Consider the following 18,328-nt stretch of genomic DNA (forward strand, 5'->3'; position numbering starts at 1 on the left):
CATTTTTACAAACAGATCCTGTGTGCGGCTGTGCGGAAAGCTGGACATAAAACCGTATATGCACAAAGAAATAAACTCTTCATGACAAATTATAATACAGTATTGCAACAGTCCCAGATTGATAAATGAGTTTCCAGTTCTTACACTGTGAAGTTGATAGAGAGGAAACATGGCAGGATTTGAATTCATGTTTGGAGCTTCAGTTTTCAGGTGAGATAATAGAAAGATCTGCACAGAAAAACTTCAGGTACCACAGTCTGTAAGGATGAAGCGAAGTTAGCCTGTGGTTGATGTCAAGCTGCTGCAGCAGATCATCCCAGCAGACACCAGCTTCACTCAGCAGCTTATGGAGGTGACTGTAAACAAGCAGGACTGACTAACCGGAAGTTAGTGCCATTACAAGAATGAATAAAAAAAAAAAACAATGAGTCTAATCACAGCACCGTTCAATAAAGCGTCAGCGGGTAGCACCAAATCAGTGGGGTTTCCAAAAATGTTCAGCAGCCAATCAGAACTGCTCCAGCAGCTGTCGGAGATACGGGGCCTTGGAAAGCTGCCTGTTGACCCGGGACAGCTTGTAGAGGACGGGACAGTCCAGGGTCACACAGGGAACCTGTCGCTCAGCACAGCTGCTGCAGTTCCTGCAGATCTAAACACACACGCTCATCAGTAACAATACCAACTCATTACATGTGATATAACAATCTGAAAGCCAGATGTTCCCACACAGAGTTCTCAATTTAAATTGAACAAAGATCAGTCTATAAGAGATTTTAGGTGACTGTGCCTAAAATCTAAAATTTCTGTGCAGGTTAAAACATGTGACATACTGCATCTTGATTGGCTAAGCTGTGAGGTAACTATTGTTCATACATTTTTTGGCTCCTCTGGTAAAAATATGTGCAGACTTGAAATATTCAGTTTTCATTACAGTAAGAATCTGACACACAAAATAAAATCCCACCTTTGTTTTGACAAAATTCATTCAGTGAGGAAAAAAAATCCCAAACGGCCCAATTATTCCTTCCTCTGCTGGCACTCTGTATAACTAACTCCCTTCATCATTTCATACTAATGTTTCACTCCAAAATCCCATTTTTTCATGCTTACCTTTCAATGTTGTCTGAAGGTTTTAAGAACTAATTCTACAAAAATTTAGATACAAGACATTTACTGAGCTTGATTTGTAGATTCCACAATTCATAAAACAAAATGCTAAAATGTCCGACTCATCAATAAGAGTCATTCCACTGATTGTTTGACATCTAGATGAAAAACAAAACAAAAACTCCAGTGTTCTGCAACTTTTACATGTGTTTCTGCTTCAACATACCTGAGTCAGCAGAACTTGACTGCATTCAGACATTAGGCATTCAGGTAGGTGTGTTGGACAAGAAACATGTTTAAAAGTTGTAGGACACCAGGTCTGGATTTGAAGACCCCTCCCTTGGAGAATAGCTTGTTAACAGTGGTGCCTTCAATTGTTTATGCTAAGAAAACCTTTTACGTTATACCAACAGGAACGTAGCCCAGCCTACATCCTGCTTGCTGGGCTAAAAGAAAAATTGGTCTCTGTAAGGTAGGGGTCTCAAATTTCAGTCCTGGAGGGCTGGTGCCCTGCAGCTTTTAGATGAGCCACAAGTACAAAACACTGGAATGAAATGGCTTAATTACCTCCTCCTTGTGTAGATCAGTTCTTCAGAGCCTAATTATTCTATTCAGGTGGTGCAGCAGAGGCACATCTAAAAGCTGCTGGGCACCAGCCCTCCAGGACTGGAGTCTGAGACCTCTGCTATAAGGTCATATTTACACCCCAGAGACACAGTCACAGATTCTCTGAGAGCCACTGTCCCACAGCTTTTCAATACATAATTCGGGGATTTGATGAATTATGTACGTGAACTACATGTTTCAAACTTTTAGACAGTCGCTCTCGAGGACTAGAGTAGGAAACTCCACACCCTCTTTCTTTGACTTCAGCATAAATCCAAAATTATTTTAAGCATTGTTGTGGGTACAATAGTTCAACCATCTGTAATTTTCTAAACAATAAATATTTCCTAATCAGTATTTATCCCGTTTCATATTCATGTTAGTGTCTTTGTACTGCCAGCAGTCCTTTAGAGAGCTGGGTCCATAAATGGCAGACATATTCTAAAGGTGGACTCACCTTGAGCAGCTGGTCCTGCTGGCTCTCCCACTGCCTCATGTCCTGGTACAGGGTCACAGCCACCAGCTGGGGGTCGGCTCTGCACCGCGCACACACTCCTAGCTGGGTCAGCTCGTCACACACAGGGCAGTGGAGCGTGGTGAAATACTGAGAAATGGTTCCCTTCCTCCCGGCGGGCTCCTCGCCCCCCACCGCAGAGGAGCAGGACGCTTTTTGGATCTGATGATCAACGAGAGACAGAAACAGCTCGAGAACATCCTCTGCTTTTAACATCCAACAGCTTTAAGTTTGACACAGCCAACTGGTCTGAGTTACACGTGTCAGGAGCCTCATCCTAGTAACACTTCCTACAAGATCTGAGAATTAAAAGCCAGATTGGTTTCTCTGATCAGTCTGGATGTTGAACAGCAGATGGCAGTAGCGCTTTGTCACACAAAAAGCACAGACTTCAAACAGCATTTCATTGATGAATCTGATTGAATTCTCTGGAGGAAGCAGAAAAGGTTTGTCCTGCTCCGCCTGAAACCAGCCTGGCTTCACTCTGACAACAATGGTGGATGGGTTTTTATTTATTATGGCTTTTTTTCAATTAGGTTCTCCTCTTATTCTGAAAGTTTCCATGCAAGTTAAAACTGTAAAGATGAGTCCCGACCACTCACTCTGGGGAGCTCCTGGTACCATCCAAACACGTCCACTCCGATGAGCTGGAACAGGCGGCCCAGCGGCGGCAGGATCTGCTTGGTGATGTAGTAGGCAGCGTTGAGGCGCAGGCTGGGGTCCAGCAGCACCTCCATGGGCCGGCGCACCAGCTGGATGAGGGGCACGCCGGGCATCCCATACACGATCACATAAGGGACTCTCTCGCCCACGCGAGGCTCCAGGCGCCGGTCGTACGCCATCATCCGCCTGAGAACCCACAGAACGCCAGAACCCGATGGGTTGGGCCGCCTGCTGTGACTCTTCTGCCTCACTGATCTTAGAAACTAAATGAACTCTCCTAGTCTTTCAGAATGGCATATTTTCTACCATCTCACACCAAATCCCTGACCCCACTCCCCCCCGGCCCCCCAGTAAGCGCTGGGTTGCCTAGCAACAGACCCAGGTAACTATAAGCAGGCTGCTACAGGAAGACAACGAGCAGTGAGTATAAATGAGGGTTTTGTTTTTAGCGTTTCACAAAAACACACCTGGTGAGCTCCAGTGCAGGTACGCAGGCTCCAGGCCGGTACGAGCCGCTGCCTCGGTACTCCTTGGCAAAGGTCAGGTCCTGCATGCTAGCCCGGCCGTCCAGAACCTTCACACACTGACGCTGAACAAACTGCTTCACCTGACTGATGTCCCGTGTCTCAAACAGCAGCTTAATGGAGCGCTCCAGAATCTGGGACACAGGAGCAGATATGAAGCTGCAATACTGACTTCAGGTCATGAAAAGAAGCGACACATTGCAGCTGCTACGTTCCCCTGAGTGACTCATGCAGGCAGATCAGGGGAAACCAGCAGAGGAGCGACTGGCACGGCTGTGATTGGTGCAAAGAACTGTGACAGCAAGGGGACAGCGGTTTTCCTGTTACCTTGGAAACAGCGGGGCATCCGTCGCGACGCACCGTTTCTATCCCTTTGGCATCAAACACCGGCTCTTTTTGGTCCAGGCTCTCGTACATGTAGCCCACGTAGCGCTTCTTTGTCTGCAGCACGCAGGGCAAATACACCTGGAGCACAGAAACACAGTGAGGTTCCTGATCCATCAGGCGTCAGACCAGCTGGACAGAGTGTTTCTGAAGCAGCTTCAGTTTACCTTCTCAAACTTGAGCTTGACAGGTTTGGGGTTGGTCGCGGTCACGGCCTCTGCGATCTCATGGCCAATCTTGAAGGCCTGCTCCTTGGTGGCTCCTTTCAGCAGAACAAACATGCTGTCGACACGACAGAGACAAACATTCACCGTCTGCTCACTGCAGGCAGCTCCACTTTATCATTTTCCTTAATCCAAGTTCATTTCACAAAGACCTAAAGAATGAAATTCTGCAGTGCTGGGAGATGAGCTAAATCATTTCAGGAAGAAGATGTTTCTAATTGTGCTCACAGTTCTACACTTTAAACTCCATCAAATAATAGTTGATGGAGCATAAAGACTTTAAACAAAGAGGAACAAAGAGGAAGAAACAAAGATCACACAGTCCCACATCTCCACTAATCATCTTTCAATCTCCTCCTCTTAGTAAAACAGCTCTGCCTGAGGGCGGGTCAGTTAAATGTCTCGTCTCATCAACCTTCCCTGCTGTTTTTCCATGATGGATCTGAGGCGCATCCAGAACTCATGTGGTGAGGAGTGTGTGAGCTGTATGACCTGCAGGAGGGGCTCCCTGACCTCACGGTGAGAAATCGTACCTGTCTGTGTCTCCATACACGACTCGGGCTCCCCACTTCTTGGTGTCGTTGACCAGCTTGATGGCTCTCTCCAGGGTCTCCCTTGCTTTATGGACAATGCTGTCTCCCACCTGCAGCAGAACCACACCTCCATGAAACCTCTGATGCACACTGCAGATTTGAGATATTTCACCTTCTTTGTGATGTTCACAGTACTCTGTGAACATCAGTTATCAACCACTGCCACCAAAATGCCAAATGTCCCCGTTTCCTTTTCTCTCCAGAGTCATTTTGTGTTGGTCTGTCAAATAAAATCTAAATATCGAGTTTGTGGTTGAAAACTATGTGAAGCTAATTCTACTTATAAGATAAAAATACATAATCTCCCATGTGAGGGTTGGGGTGTTCAGAGAACAGGATGGATGCCGATGGCTTCACCTCCACGCTGGGCATGCGTCCTGAGTAGTTTGCTGAGGTGTAGCCAAAGGTGACGTTGGCGATGAGCTTGAGTCCAAGCTGCCGGGCGTCCAGCAGCCTCATCAGGGCCTTGTCCTGCCTGTAGTTCTTCATGGACTGCTTCACCATAATCCTGGTGCTCAGGATCTCCTCCAGCATGCGAGGAAGGACGCCTTTACGCACCGACGACTGAACACACACACACGGACGAAATAATGATTTTTCCCAGACAAACTTATGGAAACTGTTCTGAAAACAGCTGAGGTAGCGTTTCTGGAAGGTGTTGGAGGTTCAGAGGGAGCCGGACCTTTACGAAGGCGATGCCGCCTGGGGACACAGTGATGTCATTACGGAGCTGGTGGAGGAGCTCAGGAGGAACCCGCAGGGAGGTGCAGCCAAACTTAAATTCATCCGGCCTAAAAAAAAGAAAAAGCCAACAATGTTACCATGACGCTCAAACTGATGAGCTCTCCTTCAAAGTCTTCAGTAAGAAGTGGGCACACATTACAGCAAAACCGATTGTAACATAACCACTATGTTTTGTTTTTCTCAGCAAATATAAATAATGTTAAAAATGCCAAGCTGTCTAGTGGAACAGTTGTGGATTTCATTATAAATAAAAACATAAGAAAAAAAAATGTCGAAGTTCCACTTATAAAAAAAAACTGATGTTGGGTAAATCATGTTTGGGGCCAGGTGTGTGGGAATTAGAGATAAAAAGGGGGCGTGTGCGCCGGAAGGCGCGGCGCAATTTGTAAGAAAGACGCTCGTGTCGAACTGTGCAGGGGGAGTTTTGGCCTTATCCTTAGTGTCTGTTTAATCCAAAGAAAAGTAACAAAAAGATAAAACATCGATTAAGGTTCGATTAAGGTTCGTCCCAGCGCCACAGATCGGGCCCGGAAGCCTGGACCGGAGGGTGCACCGAGGGAACGCCGCCCGGTGCAGAAGGACGACGACAGTCCATGGAGGAAATCACCGGGGGGGAAAAGGGACGCCCGGGTGAGATCTGGACTTTATTTTTCTTTTGGGGGGTTTTTGGGGTGGTACCACTCTTCTTTTTTCTCATCTTTTTTGGGGTTCATTTTTGACGTTTTGGATTTTTCTTCGGGAAGAAGACGGGGATTAATACGGAGCGACGCTTCCAGGTCGTGGTTAGATTTGGATGTATGGGACTCCTTATGGACAAAAATATAAAAAAGGAACAGGACTTTTGGGATTTTCTATTTTTAAGTGTGGTTTGTGAATCGGCCTGACAAGGCAAATCAGACTCTTGATATTTGGGTGGGTTTTGATGTTGATTTAGGTTGATTAACTATTCAAATTTTGGGTTTCTGAATAAATTATTTCTGGTGCAAACCTATTAATTTCATACTGAGTGGGTGAACCTTTGTTTTTTATCAAACTGATTCTGGTAACACTTTTAACCTTTACCTGGAACAAGATCCCCCTTGTGTGTTTCTTTGTGAGTTCTGCTTTAATCAAGCCGGAATATTACAAAATGGTGGCCCGTACGGGGACCAGAATAATATAATTTTAGGTTTGGTGTTACATTAAGGGATACAGATAAAGAGAATCCTGTGGTAGACAATTTCATTTGCTTGTTGTTTGTTTGGAGTTTTTCTTTTCAAAAATGGATAACATAATTTCTGATACACAACATGATGAGGAAAGAGACCCTGCTCAGGATGAAGAAGAAACAGAAGCAGGTCGTGTAGATCAGGAAGAGGAAGGTAGCTACAGAGAGGGGGACGCCTGGGTTACAAGGAGGAATCCTGTAGGTGAAATAACTTCTCTGCTTAGCTCCCTTTATGTGTCAGATAATGAAGTTGAAGAAAATGAGGAGGTTGAGGAAGAATATCTCCCTGCGTCAGAGGTTGATGATGTTAGGAATGATGTAACTAACATGGGAGTTAGGCTTTCTTCACTGGAACAAGATTTCCGGGCCTCTATAGACAGTGCTTTGAATAGAGAGCAAAACATTAGATTGTACATTGATAGGAATGTTGAGGCCATGGAACAACACATGAACGCAGCCTTTAAGGAATTTGAAACTAAGGTAGTGGACTGTTTGCTGCGACGAGATGAGAAGTGGAGGGCTGAGATAGAGAAGTTGAAGCGCGCTAGATTCTCTACAGCTATCCTTTCCTCAGATAGGGTCAGACCAAGTCTACATGTGCCGTCTGAACATCTTTATTCCACCATGAGGCCCACTTTCCCTACACCTTCATCTCCACCTTTTGCCCTACCGCCACAAGAAGTACCACAAGATAGTTTTGGTTTCTCAGACCCTCAAAGGGCTGTTCACATCGGTCCAGGGATGGGTTCAGTCCGGCCCTCAACAATCTGTGGGATGGAAAACATTCCAGCATTGACCTCCCACCTGACCATTCCCTCGGCAAGCAGAACACCTGTGATGTATTCTAAACCCCTGTGCACCTGGAGTTCCCGACATTTGAGGGTGCAGGAGAAGTTTCTGATGTCTTAAATTTTATCGATCAGTGTGAAACCTTTCTATCAGTAAGACCTCTGACTGATTCTGAATTATTGGGAGCTCTAACAGCCGTCTTAAAAGGCTCTGCTCGGAGTTGGTGGAGGGTGGCAAAAAACAAAATACACAACTGGCTTGAATTTAAAAATGCTTTTTGTGCTGCCTTTCTACCTCCAGATTATCTTTCGGAGGTGGAAGAGAAGTTGAGGGACATGGTCCAGTTGCCAGAGCAATGTCTGAGAGACTTTGCCTTGAGTATCAAGCACTGTGTCTAAGATGGAAGCCAGACATCAGTGAAGCAGAGTTGGTGAGGAGGATTTTGAACAACTGTAATCCGAAGATAGCCGGCTGTCTGCGTGGTACAGTCACCTCCATGGATCAACTAATAAAGGGATCCCAGGTTGAAAAAGACTGTGCTGGTGTTAAAGTCTACTGGGGGAAAGTGGATCAGCACAAAAAAGAAAGGAAAGCCCCAGCAAGAGGACAATCCAAGGTGAATCCCAGAAGACCTGCAGACTCTGTATCTGTTGTTCAGCGAGGCCCTGTATCTTCCCTCCTTCATGTACCCGTAGAGGTGCGCGACAAGATGTATGATGCTGTACTGGATACAGCCTGCACCTATTCCCTGATGAGAAATAGTCAGTGGAAGAGAATTGCTCGAGAAGGTGAAGTTTTGAAACCAGCTGACAACCAGAGGTTTGCACTGGCCAATGGCAAAACCTATAGTGCTTTAGGAAAAACAACTGTCATTTATTGTTGGCATGGGATGATGTGGTCTTTAGAAACTTTTGTGGTGGAGGATAGTAACCTCACCTTTCCCATCATCCTTGGTCTCGATTTTTAACCAAAACCTCTGCTATTATCAACCTAGGTGACCAGACCTATGGAGTAAAAGGACCAAAAGGTTATACCTTTTATCCTTTTTCAACTTCAGCAACTGCTGCATCTCCTATGAATGCTAGTATTTCTTCACTTAATCTGATCCTGGCTCTGCCCAAGGAAGAGGACAAAGTATTAAACATAGAGTCATTTCCAGGGGGACACAACATCCACCCCAAGTCCAGAAGCTTTTGAATGCCTGGCCATCCGTGTGCTCTGATACATTGGGTAGAACATCTGTGGAAGAACACAGAATAATGACCACTGATGAAATACCCATTCGATGCAGAGCTTACCGGGTGTCTCCTTTCAAGCGGCAAATAATAAAAGAACAGATTGACGCAATGCTTAAAGACGATATTATAGAACCATCACAGTCGTCATGGGGTCTCCTGTTGTCCTTGTTCCCAAACCAGACAAATCTTTCCGATTTTGTGTGGACTATAGAGCTTTGAACGCCAAGACTCTCCAAGATGCTTATCCCATGCCCATCATCCATGAGTTGTTGGAGTCCATGACTGGAGCAAACACTTTCAGTACTCTGGATTTGAAGTCTGGATACTGGCAGATGACAGTGGAGGAGGACAGCAAAGCAAAAACTGCTGTTATTACTCCATTTGGACTTTACCAATTTAAGTGCATGCCGTTTGGACTGAAAAATGCTGGAGCGTTTTTTCAGCGTTTAATGGAGAAGGTTTTAGGAGAGCTACGGGGAAAGATCTGCTGTGTGTACATTGATGATGTGATCGTTTTCTCAACCTCTCCTGAGCAACACCTCAAGGACCTGGATACAGTTTTTGCAAGGCTTCATCATGCAAATTTGTCCCTCAACCTTAAAAAATGCAACTTTTTCCAACAAGAACTCAGATTTCTGGACACATTGTATCGTCAGAAGGGGTTCAAGTGGATCCAGAGAAAACCCATGCCATTACGGTTTATCCAACCCCTACTAACCAGAAAAGTCTTCAGAGATTTCTTGGAATGGTTGGATGGTACCACAAGTTCATATCACATTTTGCAGAAATGGCTACACCGCTCTATCAACTGCTCAAAAAAGATGCAAGGTGGAGTGGACAGTGGACTGCCAACATGCTTTCATGACGCTGAAGAAAGCTTTGGTGGAATCACCAATACTAGGACAGCCAGATTTTGAGTTACCATTTGAAATTCATACCGATGCCAGTGATGTTGGCCTGGGGGCTGTTCTGGTCCAACCAACCACTGGTGGAGACAAGGTTATTGCTTTTGCTTCCAGATCATTAAAGGGCGCAGAGCAAAACTACTCCACTTCAGAGAAAGAATGTTTGGCAGTGGTTTGGGCAGTAGAAAAGTGGAGACACTTTGTCGAAGGAACAAAGTTTACCATTTACACTGACCATGCTGCTTTAACCTGGGCATTCAATTGCCCCAAATCCAGCTCTAGATTAACACGCTGGGTGCTAAGGTTGCAGGATTTCAGTTTTGAAATACGATATAGAAAAGGAATGCACAATGTAGTGCCTGATGCGCTGTCCCGAGCGATGCCGGCTGACCCGAGTGGTTTAGCACATGTGGCTCTGAATTCTGCTACAGCCATGTTAGGGTTACCACTATCATTAGCAGAAGTCAATGAAGCTCAGGAAAAAGACTCAGACCTATTGGAGCTGGTTCAGGATCCAAGATACCAGAGATCTGATAAGATTAATTTCTGCAAAGTTCATAATCTGGTATAGGAAAACCCCAGTAAAAGATGGTATAAAATACCAGTTGGTGGTTCCCAAGTCTTTAATTCTTCAGTTTCTCCAATACTTCCATGATCATCCCTTAAGTGGACATCTGGGCAGGCTAAAGACACTCCTCCGGTTGTTGGAGGTGGCATGGTGGCCAACAGTCCGTAAGGATGTGTGGACTCATGTAAAAAACTGTGCAGTTTGTCAGAAATATAAATCAGACAATCAAGCTCCAGCTGGTTTTCTGCAACCCACTCCTCTAACTGAACCCTGGGCAAAACTTGGGGTGGACTTGATGGGACCGTTTCCTCGCAGTAAAAAGGGAAATGTTTTCCTTTTTGTAGTGATTGACTATTTCACTAAGTGGGTGGAAATGTTTCCTGTTAGAGACAGCAAGACACAGAGACTCATCTCTATCCTAAGGGAGGAGATATTCACTCGTTTTGGAGTTCCACAAAGTCTTGTCTCAGATCGGGGTCCCCAATTTACCAGTCAAGAAATGGCCAGATTTTGCTCTGCGTGGGGGGTAAAGCACCATTTTACCACCAGCTATCATCCCCAAGCTAACTTGACTGAACGGGCTAATCGAACTATCAAAACAATGATAGCCTCATTGTTGGACAGCATCACCATCTATGGGACCAACATATATGGGAGTTCCGTTTTGCCATCAATGGGGCTCAACATGAAACCACGGACGAGCCCCTGCGGAGCTAATGTTGGGACGTCAACTTCAAGGACCATTGGAGAGAATGATATCCAAGCCTCCTTCACCTCAGCAAACCGAATACAAAGTGTTGGAACGACATAATGAGATGAAGGAAGAAGTCAAAAGGAAAGTTGGGATAAGCCAAACCCGACAAGCCAAATATTATAATGCCCGGAGGAGAGGTGTACAGTTCCGGTCGGGAGATTTGGTCTGGGTAAGGTCTCATCCTCTTTCCAAAGCCATAGATAGTTTTTCCTCAAAGCTAGCGCCAAAGTGGTCAGGGCCAGCTATAGTGAGGAAACAGTTAGGCCCAGTAAACTATCAGCTTCAGTGGAAGGACCAGGACAAAGGAACAGATACAGTTAATGTGGTTAACTTAAAGCCCTATTTTGGAGTTCAATCTCCTGTGCCTCCGGCTGGGGGGGGGGGATTGTAACATAACCACTATGTTTTGTTTTTCTCAGCAAATATAATAAATGTTAAAAAGGCCAAGCTGTCTAGTGGAACAGTTGTGGATTTCATTATAAATAAAAACATAAGAAAAAAAAAAATGTCGAAGTTCCACTTATAAAAAAAAAAAACTGATGTTGGGTAAATCATGTTTGGGGCCAGGTGTGTGGGAATTAGAGATAAAAAGGGGGCGTGTGCGCCGGAAGGCGCGGCGCAATCTGTAAGAAAGACGCTCGTGTCGAACTGTGCAGCGGGAGTTTTGGCCTTATCCTTAGTGTCTGTTTAATCAAAGAAAAGTAACAAAAAGATAAAACATCGATTAAGGTTCGATTAAGGTTCGTCCCAGCGCCACAGATCGGGCCCGGAAGCCTGGACCGGAGGGTGCACCGAGGGAACGCCGCCCGGTGCAGAAGGACGACGACAGTCCATGGAGGAAATCACCGGGGGGGAAAAGGGACGCTCCCGGTGAGATCTGGACTTTATTTTTCTTTTGGGGGGTTTTTGGGGTGGTACCACTCTTCTTTTTTCTCATCTTTTTTGGGGTTCATTTTTGACGTTTTGGATTTTTCTTCGGGAAGAAGACGGGGATTAATACGGAGCGACGCTTCCAGGTCGTGGTTAGATTTGGATGTATGGGACTCCTTATGGACAAAAATATAAAAAAGGAACAGGACTTTTGGGATTTTCTATTTTTTAAGTGTGGTTTGTGAATCGGCCTGACAAGGCAAATCAGACTCTTGATATTTTGGGGGGGTTTTGATGTTGATTTAGGTTGATTGACTATTCAAATTTTGGGTTTCTGAATAAATTATTCTGGTGCAAACCTATTAATTTCATACTGAGTGGGTGAACCTTGTTTTTATCAAACTGATTCTGGTAACACTTTTAACCTTTACCTGGAACAAGATCCCCCTTGTGTGTTTCTTTGTGAGTTCTGCTTTAATCAAGCCGGAATATTACACTACTCTGCTTTGTGACTTAGGAAGTCCCACAGTAAACAGGTACACACTCTCCATGGAGGTACACACCAAGGAGTGCACACAGAGTACACACACACTGCTGTTAGCAGCGAAAGCTGCCTGTGATAATCTCCAAAATGAAATACTCAAATTTGGACATTTCAAAATATTCTAAAATAAAAGCACAAAACAGAACTAACAGGTCAGACATTTATAGAACTTTTGAAAATAGTAAAATAGTAAACCTCAAAATCACTGACTGGTGATAATTTGCTAGGAAAAACAGTCACCATCTATTCTGGGAGCCATCTATTCTCCTGTTAGTGCAGCTGTTTAAATTATATAAAGAGATCAAAGAGAATTTATAAGTTAAACTAGACTATAAAATAGAAAACTTTTAAAACTCTTGAATCTTGAAGATGTCCATGTCTTCCTCTGAATGTGGAGCAGAAACCCCGTCAGCCACTACTTTATTATTTAAATTATTATTCCCCTGCAGTGGCAAACATATTCATGTTTACAAGAAGTGTTCACCACTCCTTCTGTTGCCATGCAACAATATTAACCCAGCAGAAAAGCTCAGATAACTAGTGTGTAAGCTGCTCTGAGCTTTCAGTCTGTCTGTTCAATTCAAACTAATGAGGGAACAAAGCAAGGCGGGTTCTCGGTCAGTACAGGTGTGTGTGTGTGTGTGTGTGTGTGTGTACGTGTGTGTGTTGTCGTCCTTACGTTCCCAGGCTGTCCACGTGGCCGAGGCATGTGGAGAAGCAGTAGTTGTATGCGATGACGATGGAGGGATACAGCGACTGGAAGTCGAGCACCACTACAGAGTTGCTGTAGAATCGGGACTCAGGCTCCATCACCAAGGGAATGCACTGCGGCGCCCTCTGCTGGGCTCGCTGCTGCACGCTGGGCGTCACCGGGATGTAGTTCAGGGGCTTGGCCACCCGGAGCATCATGGACTCAACACGGTACTGAGGGGAGAAGGAGACTCATGATTGCAGGCAAAATGTTCATGAGCTTCATAAGTTAAAAGTTAGTTTGGAACAGCACTGCTCATCAATATTCTCATATATAGAAATTAGAGCAAGTCAAGCTAAGATTGGATGATTTTCACTAAGTAAATATATAGTAATAATAATAATGAGTAAAGATCCTGAGAATTGTAGGACAAACACTAACTAAACTGATCAGTTTGATTTGTCCACCAGATCTGACATCAATATACGAAGAAACAAGAAAAACTAAAATATTTTAACATTTGCATTTCAAAAAAATTTGAATGACTGGTTTAAACTTTATGCTCTATCCACTAACATTACTCTGTTCATAACTGACTGGTGATTGGTCGTTCAGGAGGTGAAGAAAACAGGATTTTTTGGCAATAGTTGCAAGTTATCAAGGGGTCACACTAACACTCTTCAAAGACTTGAAGTTATCCAATTTCACCATCTGTAACATGTCGACAAAGGAAATCAGAGGAAGCAAAAACTAAAGCTGTGTATTTTACACAGTGAGGTGTTAAGATAAACAATTCAAAACGTCCATTCCAAATTTTTGTTTCATTTTGTTTTATAACGTTTGTTCATATTAATAATTAATGAGTGCTCATTACTGAAAAAATAGAAAAGTGCTTCAAGATAATCAGTCTGGCAGGTCAGAGCACACTGCCATACAGCTCTGATTGCTTGATTTTTACAAGATAAAAAAATAAATAAAAATCACCAAATTTCTTCTTTAACTGTAAAATGTAACAAATATGGCTGAATAGCTTACAGAATGTAAACCTACTGCTTTCTGAATGCAGCTGCATTTATAAAACAGCATTAAAAAGCCGTGCTAAATGTTTCACAGCCTTGTAAACACCTGCTATTATTGGGTTGGAAAGTGAAAAATCCCCAACAGTTACCTCACTCAGAAATACCGCAGCACAGAAATGCAGTGTGTTTCAGGACACTACTAACAGTGTGCAGATGTTTGTGTGTACCTGGGATCCTCGAGTCAAAACATGGAGGAACTGGATTCCAAAGAGCCGGGCCAGCTCGCTGGTTCTGCCAATGATGTCCTGCTGCTGCAGCAGCTGCATGGTGCCTTGTAAACGACTCACATAATGATCCACCATCTTCCACCTGCAGCAACATGCAGATCAGAGGACACAGCCTGCTTTACTCTAGAACAGGTCGGGTCAAACCTTCATTGCTTCTGTCCACCCAGCAATCCCTGACCGGCCCGTTTGGCACCGCAGAGCGTTGGATGACAGAACAGAGTGTGTCACTGTGTTGGACCTGTGCAAGTGTGTGATGTGGTCGAACCAGTCGGACAGTGTGCGGGGGCTGTAGAGGGGGAAGCGCTGATGGAGCACGTGGAAGGCCACGTTCTCAAAACTGTAATTGTTCAGCGTCACCTGCAGAGACGAGAACATCACAATGAGACCTGGGCAGGAGCGAGTCATTATGTCATCATTTGTTAATTATTCTGATGATTAATTGGAAAAAAATGGCACATTTCTGGAGATTTTTCAATTAACTACTTTTTATACAGTATTAGAAATATATTTGAAAGATGCAAATCAACAAATAATTCACAATGAACATTTTATTTCCTAAAATGCAATAAAAGCATTCCTTTACTGAAATCAACAAAGGATGCACCTGAAGTTAAAAGCATCAACAGTACAGTGATATGTTGATTCATTTACAGATTAAACCAGTTAAGAATTGAAGAGCAACAGGTGCCCTTCTAAGAGATTTTGTTTTATAGAATTTGAATCAGGTGATGTTCTGGGTATAACAGATTTATCATGAAAAAGACTCCAAACATACAGCTACAGTAAAGATCTAAAGACATCTGTGTCTTAGAATGGCCCAGTCAAAGTCGAGGCATAATTCCAATTGAGAAATAGCAGCAAGGCTTGAATTCTTTCTTTGCTTGCAGAAACTCTCCTTTCAATCTGACTGAGCTTTTCTGCAAAGAGAAATCTATAAAAGAAATGTGGCTAAAAACAGATGCACACCATCCTTTATTTGACAAAAAAAGAAAAAAAAATCTTAAATACATTTTTTTTTCTACTTTGCAATTGTGTACAAATTTGTGTTGTTATTGTCTATAACAAACCCCAGTAGCAAGTCCAAGGAGTTGAGGTTGGAGTTAATGTGACATTGAGACCATCTCTTTAAGATAATGCCAGGTACTGATGAAAAGAGCAAAAGTCTCTCAAAACATTTTTGGTGGCAATAAATACATTTTTAAAATAAAAACAGCAGACTGAGGATGAGCACAGCATGGGAGAGGAACCTGCCTCGCTCTTCATCACCCTCCACAGGTTGAGGGTGACGCGGCCAATGATGTTGATCTCAGTCATGGTGTCGGCTCCGTACTCATCCCTCTCGACGGCAAAGCGGTTCTCCTTGGAGTCACCTGAGGACACGCAGAGCCAGACAGAAAGCTAATTAGAGAGGCTGGCAGCAGCCTGAGGCGCTTCATTCAGCTGGAGAACACACACAGACCCACTGTCATGGAGACGCACGTCTGTTCACACAACACACACCATCCACATGTGCTCCGCTGGGTCCCAGGGAAGCCTGCGTTAGCACTCTCAGCATGTTCAAAACAGAAACCTCTCTCTGTTTCACACAGCCGCCCCTCCTATCATCGATGTTAGGATTTCTTTTAGAAAGAGAGGCGGCTCATCACACTCATTTTCTGCAGAGCAAATTCATAAAAAAAAACCCGAGTGAAAATTAACACTCGCATCTAACTGACACTGGAACAATCTTTTCCAGAAACCAATGTTGGTTTTTGGAACCAAAAAAATCTACCTGTTGTTGAAACCTGCTAGATCCCCAGTGCAGAAAAGTTATCAAAAATGTGTTAAAATTTCTCTGAGGAGGCAGCAGCTGCTGAATCTCCACCACCACGTTCCATATTTTCAAACTGATACAACAGTAGCGATTAATATGTTTGCTTGCAAACACTAACTTAAATGGTTTTCAGTGTTTGACATCATTAGTGGAGATCATTTTAATTAAGGATGGACTTGTGCTTTCACTGTAAGCAAGACTAAATGCCAGTTCTAGTGCTTATTACAGGTTAGACTGGAAAGTTTATTCTCCAAGACATAAATGAAAACAGCTTCCAGAATTGTTACATGGTGAATGATTTTCAGTTTGAAAGTGTTAATGCTCTTTGTGGTAAAAAATAAAAATTAATGAATGTTAAAAAAGTGACTGACTTTCAAGTGATTTTAATATTGTTCTACAGTGTAACCATGGTGAAATAATCACATTACAGCAGGTCAAAAACAGCCAATCAGAGCCAGGAGGAGGGGCTTAATGCTGTCAATCAAACTTATGCATGTGCTGTTCAATGTGCTAATGGTGGACGAACAACTTACTGTTAATGAGAGAACAGCTTGATTTTTAATTTATTGAATTTCCCTTTGGGATGGATAAAGTAGTTTTGAATTTGAATTTAACAAATTATCTTTCTTGACAAAGTAACAGTTTCAACAAATATTCAAAAAAAAGATTTTTTTATAAAAGTTACATACTTTTCTCTGTAATGATGGGCAGATTATGAGTTTATTTCTCTGAACTGTGAAAGCCTCAAATCATAAAAGTATTGATTTGTTCTGAAACTGGAGCAGCCTGAGCCTGAACCACCAAGGTGAGTCCTGGAGGTACCTGGGATCCGTGACAGCTGCTGGCAGAGGTCCACTCCTAGTGCAGCGGCGCGTTGAAGAAGGTAGCCCCATGAATGCATCTGTACCTCGTATCCCAGCAGGATGTCTGGGTCAAACCTGGAGGAACAGCATGCAGACTGAAAGCAGGATCAACAACCCTCCTCCATCTGAGTGATTCACTCCGATAAAACTGTAGCACAAACCATCCCCAGGCAGTGAGAGAACACACACCTTCTAATGATGGCGATGAGCTCCTGAAACAGCATCTTTTCCTCCCTGGCGTAGGTAACTTGTAGCCCAGAGACTCCTGATCTGACCAGCAGTGGTGCCGTCGATCTGGGACCTGCAGATGGATCCCAACAGCTTCATCAGCCCAGATTCACTGACATGACTGAAACACTGAGGATCACACAGTAACGCCTGAACCACTGACTATAGGCTTTACTACACCACCAGAGTAAATCAAAAGACTGATGAAACAAAACCATCAGTAGGGGGCAGTAATAGAAAGACATCATCAGAATTCAGACAAGATATATCTCTTTGCCACTCCACCATAAAATGAATAAGATGTTATTTTTTCCTCCAAGTGAAAATTATTTGGACACTGTTGACTGTATTCTGTATGTTTTAGAAGCAGCATTCAGCTTCTATGCACCACAAATCTAGAACAATAATTATATCTATACCAACATGTAGAGGGACTTCACCTTGACCACAGCTTTCATGGTCTTTGTCCACCATGATGGCACCCATCAGCTGAGTGCCGTCTCCACCCTGCAGGGGGGCGTCGGAGCTGAAGCAGTAGAATAAGGCACATATTGGATCAAACTCCGGGTCAGGTTCCAGGTCCCGGCGGCTTCTAGCATGGAGCTCCATTCCCATTAACGTAAGGTACTGGACCTGAAGAGTCAAAACAAACTGTACTGTAAGCTAAATATGGAACTTGCAAAAACAGAAATCTGAAGATAAAATTCAATTTATTTATTTCTACAGCACTAGTTCACAACAAATGTTGTCTCAAGACATTTTGCCAAAACTATAATTTCCAATTTGCATTCCAATTGATGCTAGCTATCAAACAGGACAGTATGCTCAACTAATGATTCACAGCTAATTAAAGTTTTCTAAGGGAACCCAGTAGATTGCATCAAGTCATCCACTTGCAGCATTTTACATGTTCCTACTGGACGCAAAAAGCAACAAGTCAACTTTTTAGCCAGAGACAAAGTTATTTTCAAGAAAACCACTAAATATTTGTCTTGTTCTTACACTGTTGTCAGTGATGTCATTACCTTTGTTAGCTTCCCATAGAGCTTTCTCCTGACTCAGTACTGCTGTGAGTCACTGGTATCTTTCTTGCGGGAGAAATTTCTGCCATTAACTATCTATACTGCAGTTTATTTTTTGTTCTATAGAAATGATCTTCCTAGTTCTTGTGTGTTTGGAATGTATTTTTTCTT

At 43.6% G+C, this 18,328-nt stretch overlaps 1 protein-coding gene across 1 annotated transcript in view; it reads right to left on the reverse strand.

Annotated features, from left to right (window-relative positions):
• Window positions 1-22: 22 nt before the first annotated feature.
• The window catches only part of rev3l (REV3 like, DNA directed polymerase zeta catalytic subunit), a 59,418-nt gene continuing 41,112 nt past the window's right edge, over window positions 23-18,328 (reverse strand). Inside the window, exons 17-32 of the mRNA XM_055044520.1 lie at window positions 17,576-17,768; window positions 17,097-17,208; window positions 16,867-16,982; window positions 15,483-15,601; window positions 14,470-14,588; window positions 14,172-14,313; window positions 12,914-13,158; window positions 5,298-5,406; window positions 4,973-5,179; window positions 4,556-4,665; window positions 3,966-4,080; window positions 3,742-3,879; window positions 3,358-3,548; window positions 2,830-3,076; window positions 2,171-2,389; window positions 23-649 (exon numbers count right to left, since the gene is read on the reverse strand). Of these exons, the coding sequence (XP_054900495.1) occupies window positions 509-649; window positions 2,171-2,389; window positions 2,830-3,076; window positions 3,358-3,548; window positions 3,742-3,879; window positions 3,966-4,080; window positions 4,556-4,665; window positions 4,973-5,179; window positions 5,298-5,406; window positions 12,914-13,158; window positions 14,172-14,313; window positions 14,470-14,588; window positions 15,483-15,601; window positions 16,867-16,982; window positions 17,097-17,208; window positions 17,576-17,768 (2,523 nt within the window). The 3' untranslated portion in view covers window positions 23-508. The remainder of the gene's footprint in view (window positions 650-2,170; window positions 2,390-2,829; window positions 3,077-3,357; window positions 3,549-3,741; window positions 3,880-3,965; window positions 4,081-4,555; window positions 4,666-4,972; window positions 5,180-5,297; window positions 5,407-12,913; window positions 13,159-14,171; window positions 14,314-14,469; window positions 14,589-15,482; window positions 15,602-16,866; window positions 16,983-17,096; window positions 17,209-17,575; window positions 17,769-18,328) is intronic.

The sequence above is a fragment of the Poeciliopsis prolifica genome, unplaced genomic scaffold (genome assembly GCF_027474105.1).
Source record: "Poeciliopsis prolifica strain line A6 unplaced genomic scaffold, Auburn_PproV2 SCAFFOLD020, whole genome shotgun sequence".
In the NCBI taxonomy this organism is placed as follows: Eukaryota; Metazoa; Chordata; class Actinopteri; order Cyprinodontiformes; family Poeciliidae; genus Poeciliopsis; species Poeciliopsis prolifica.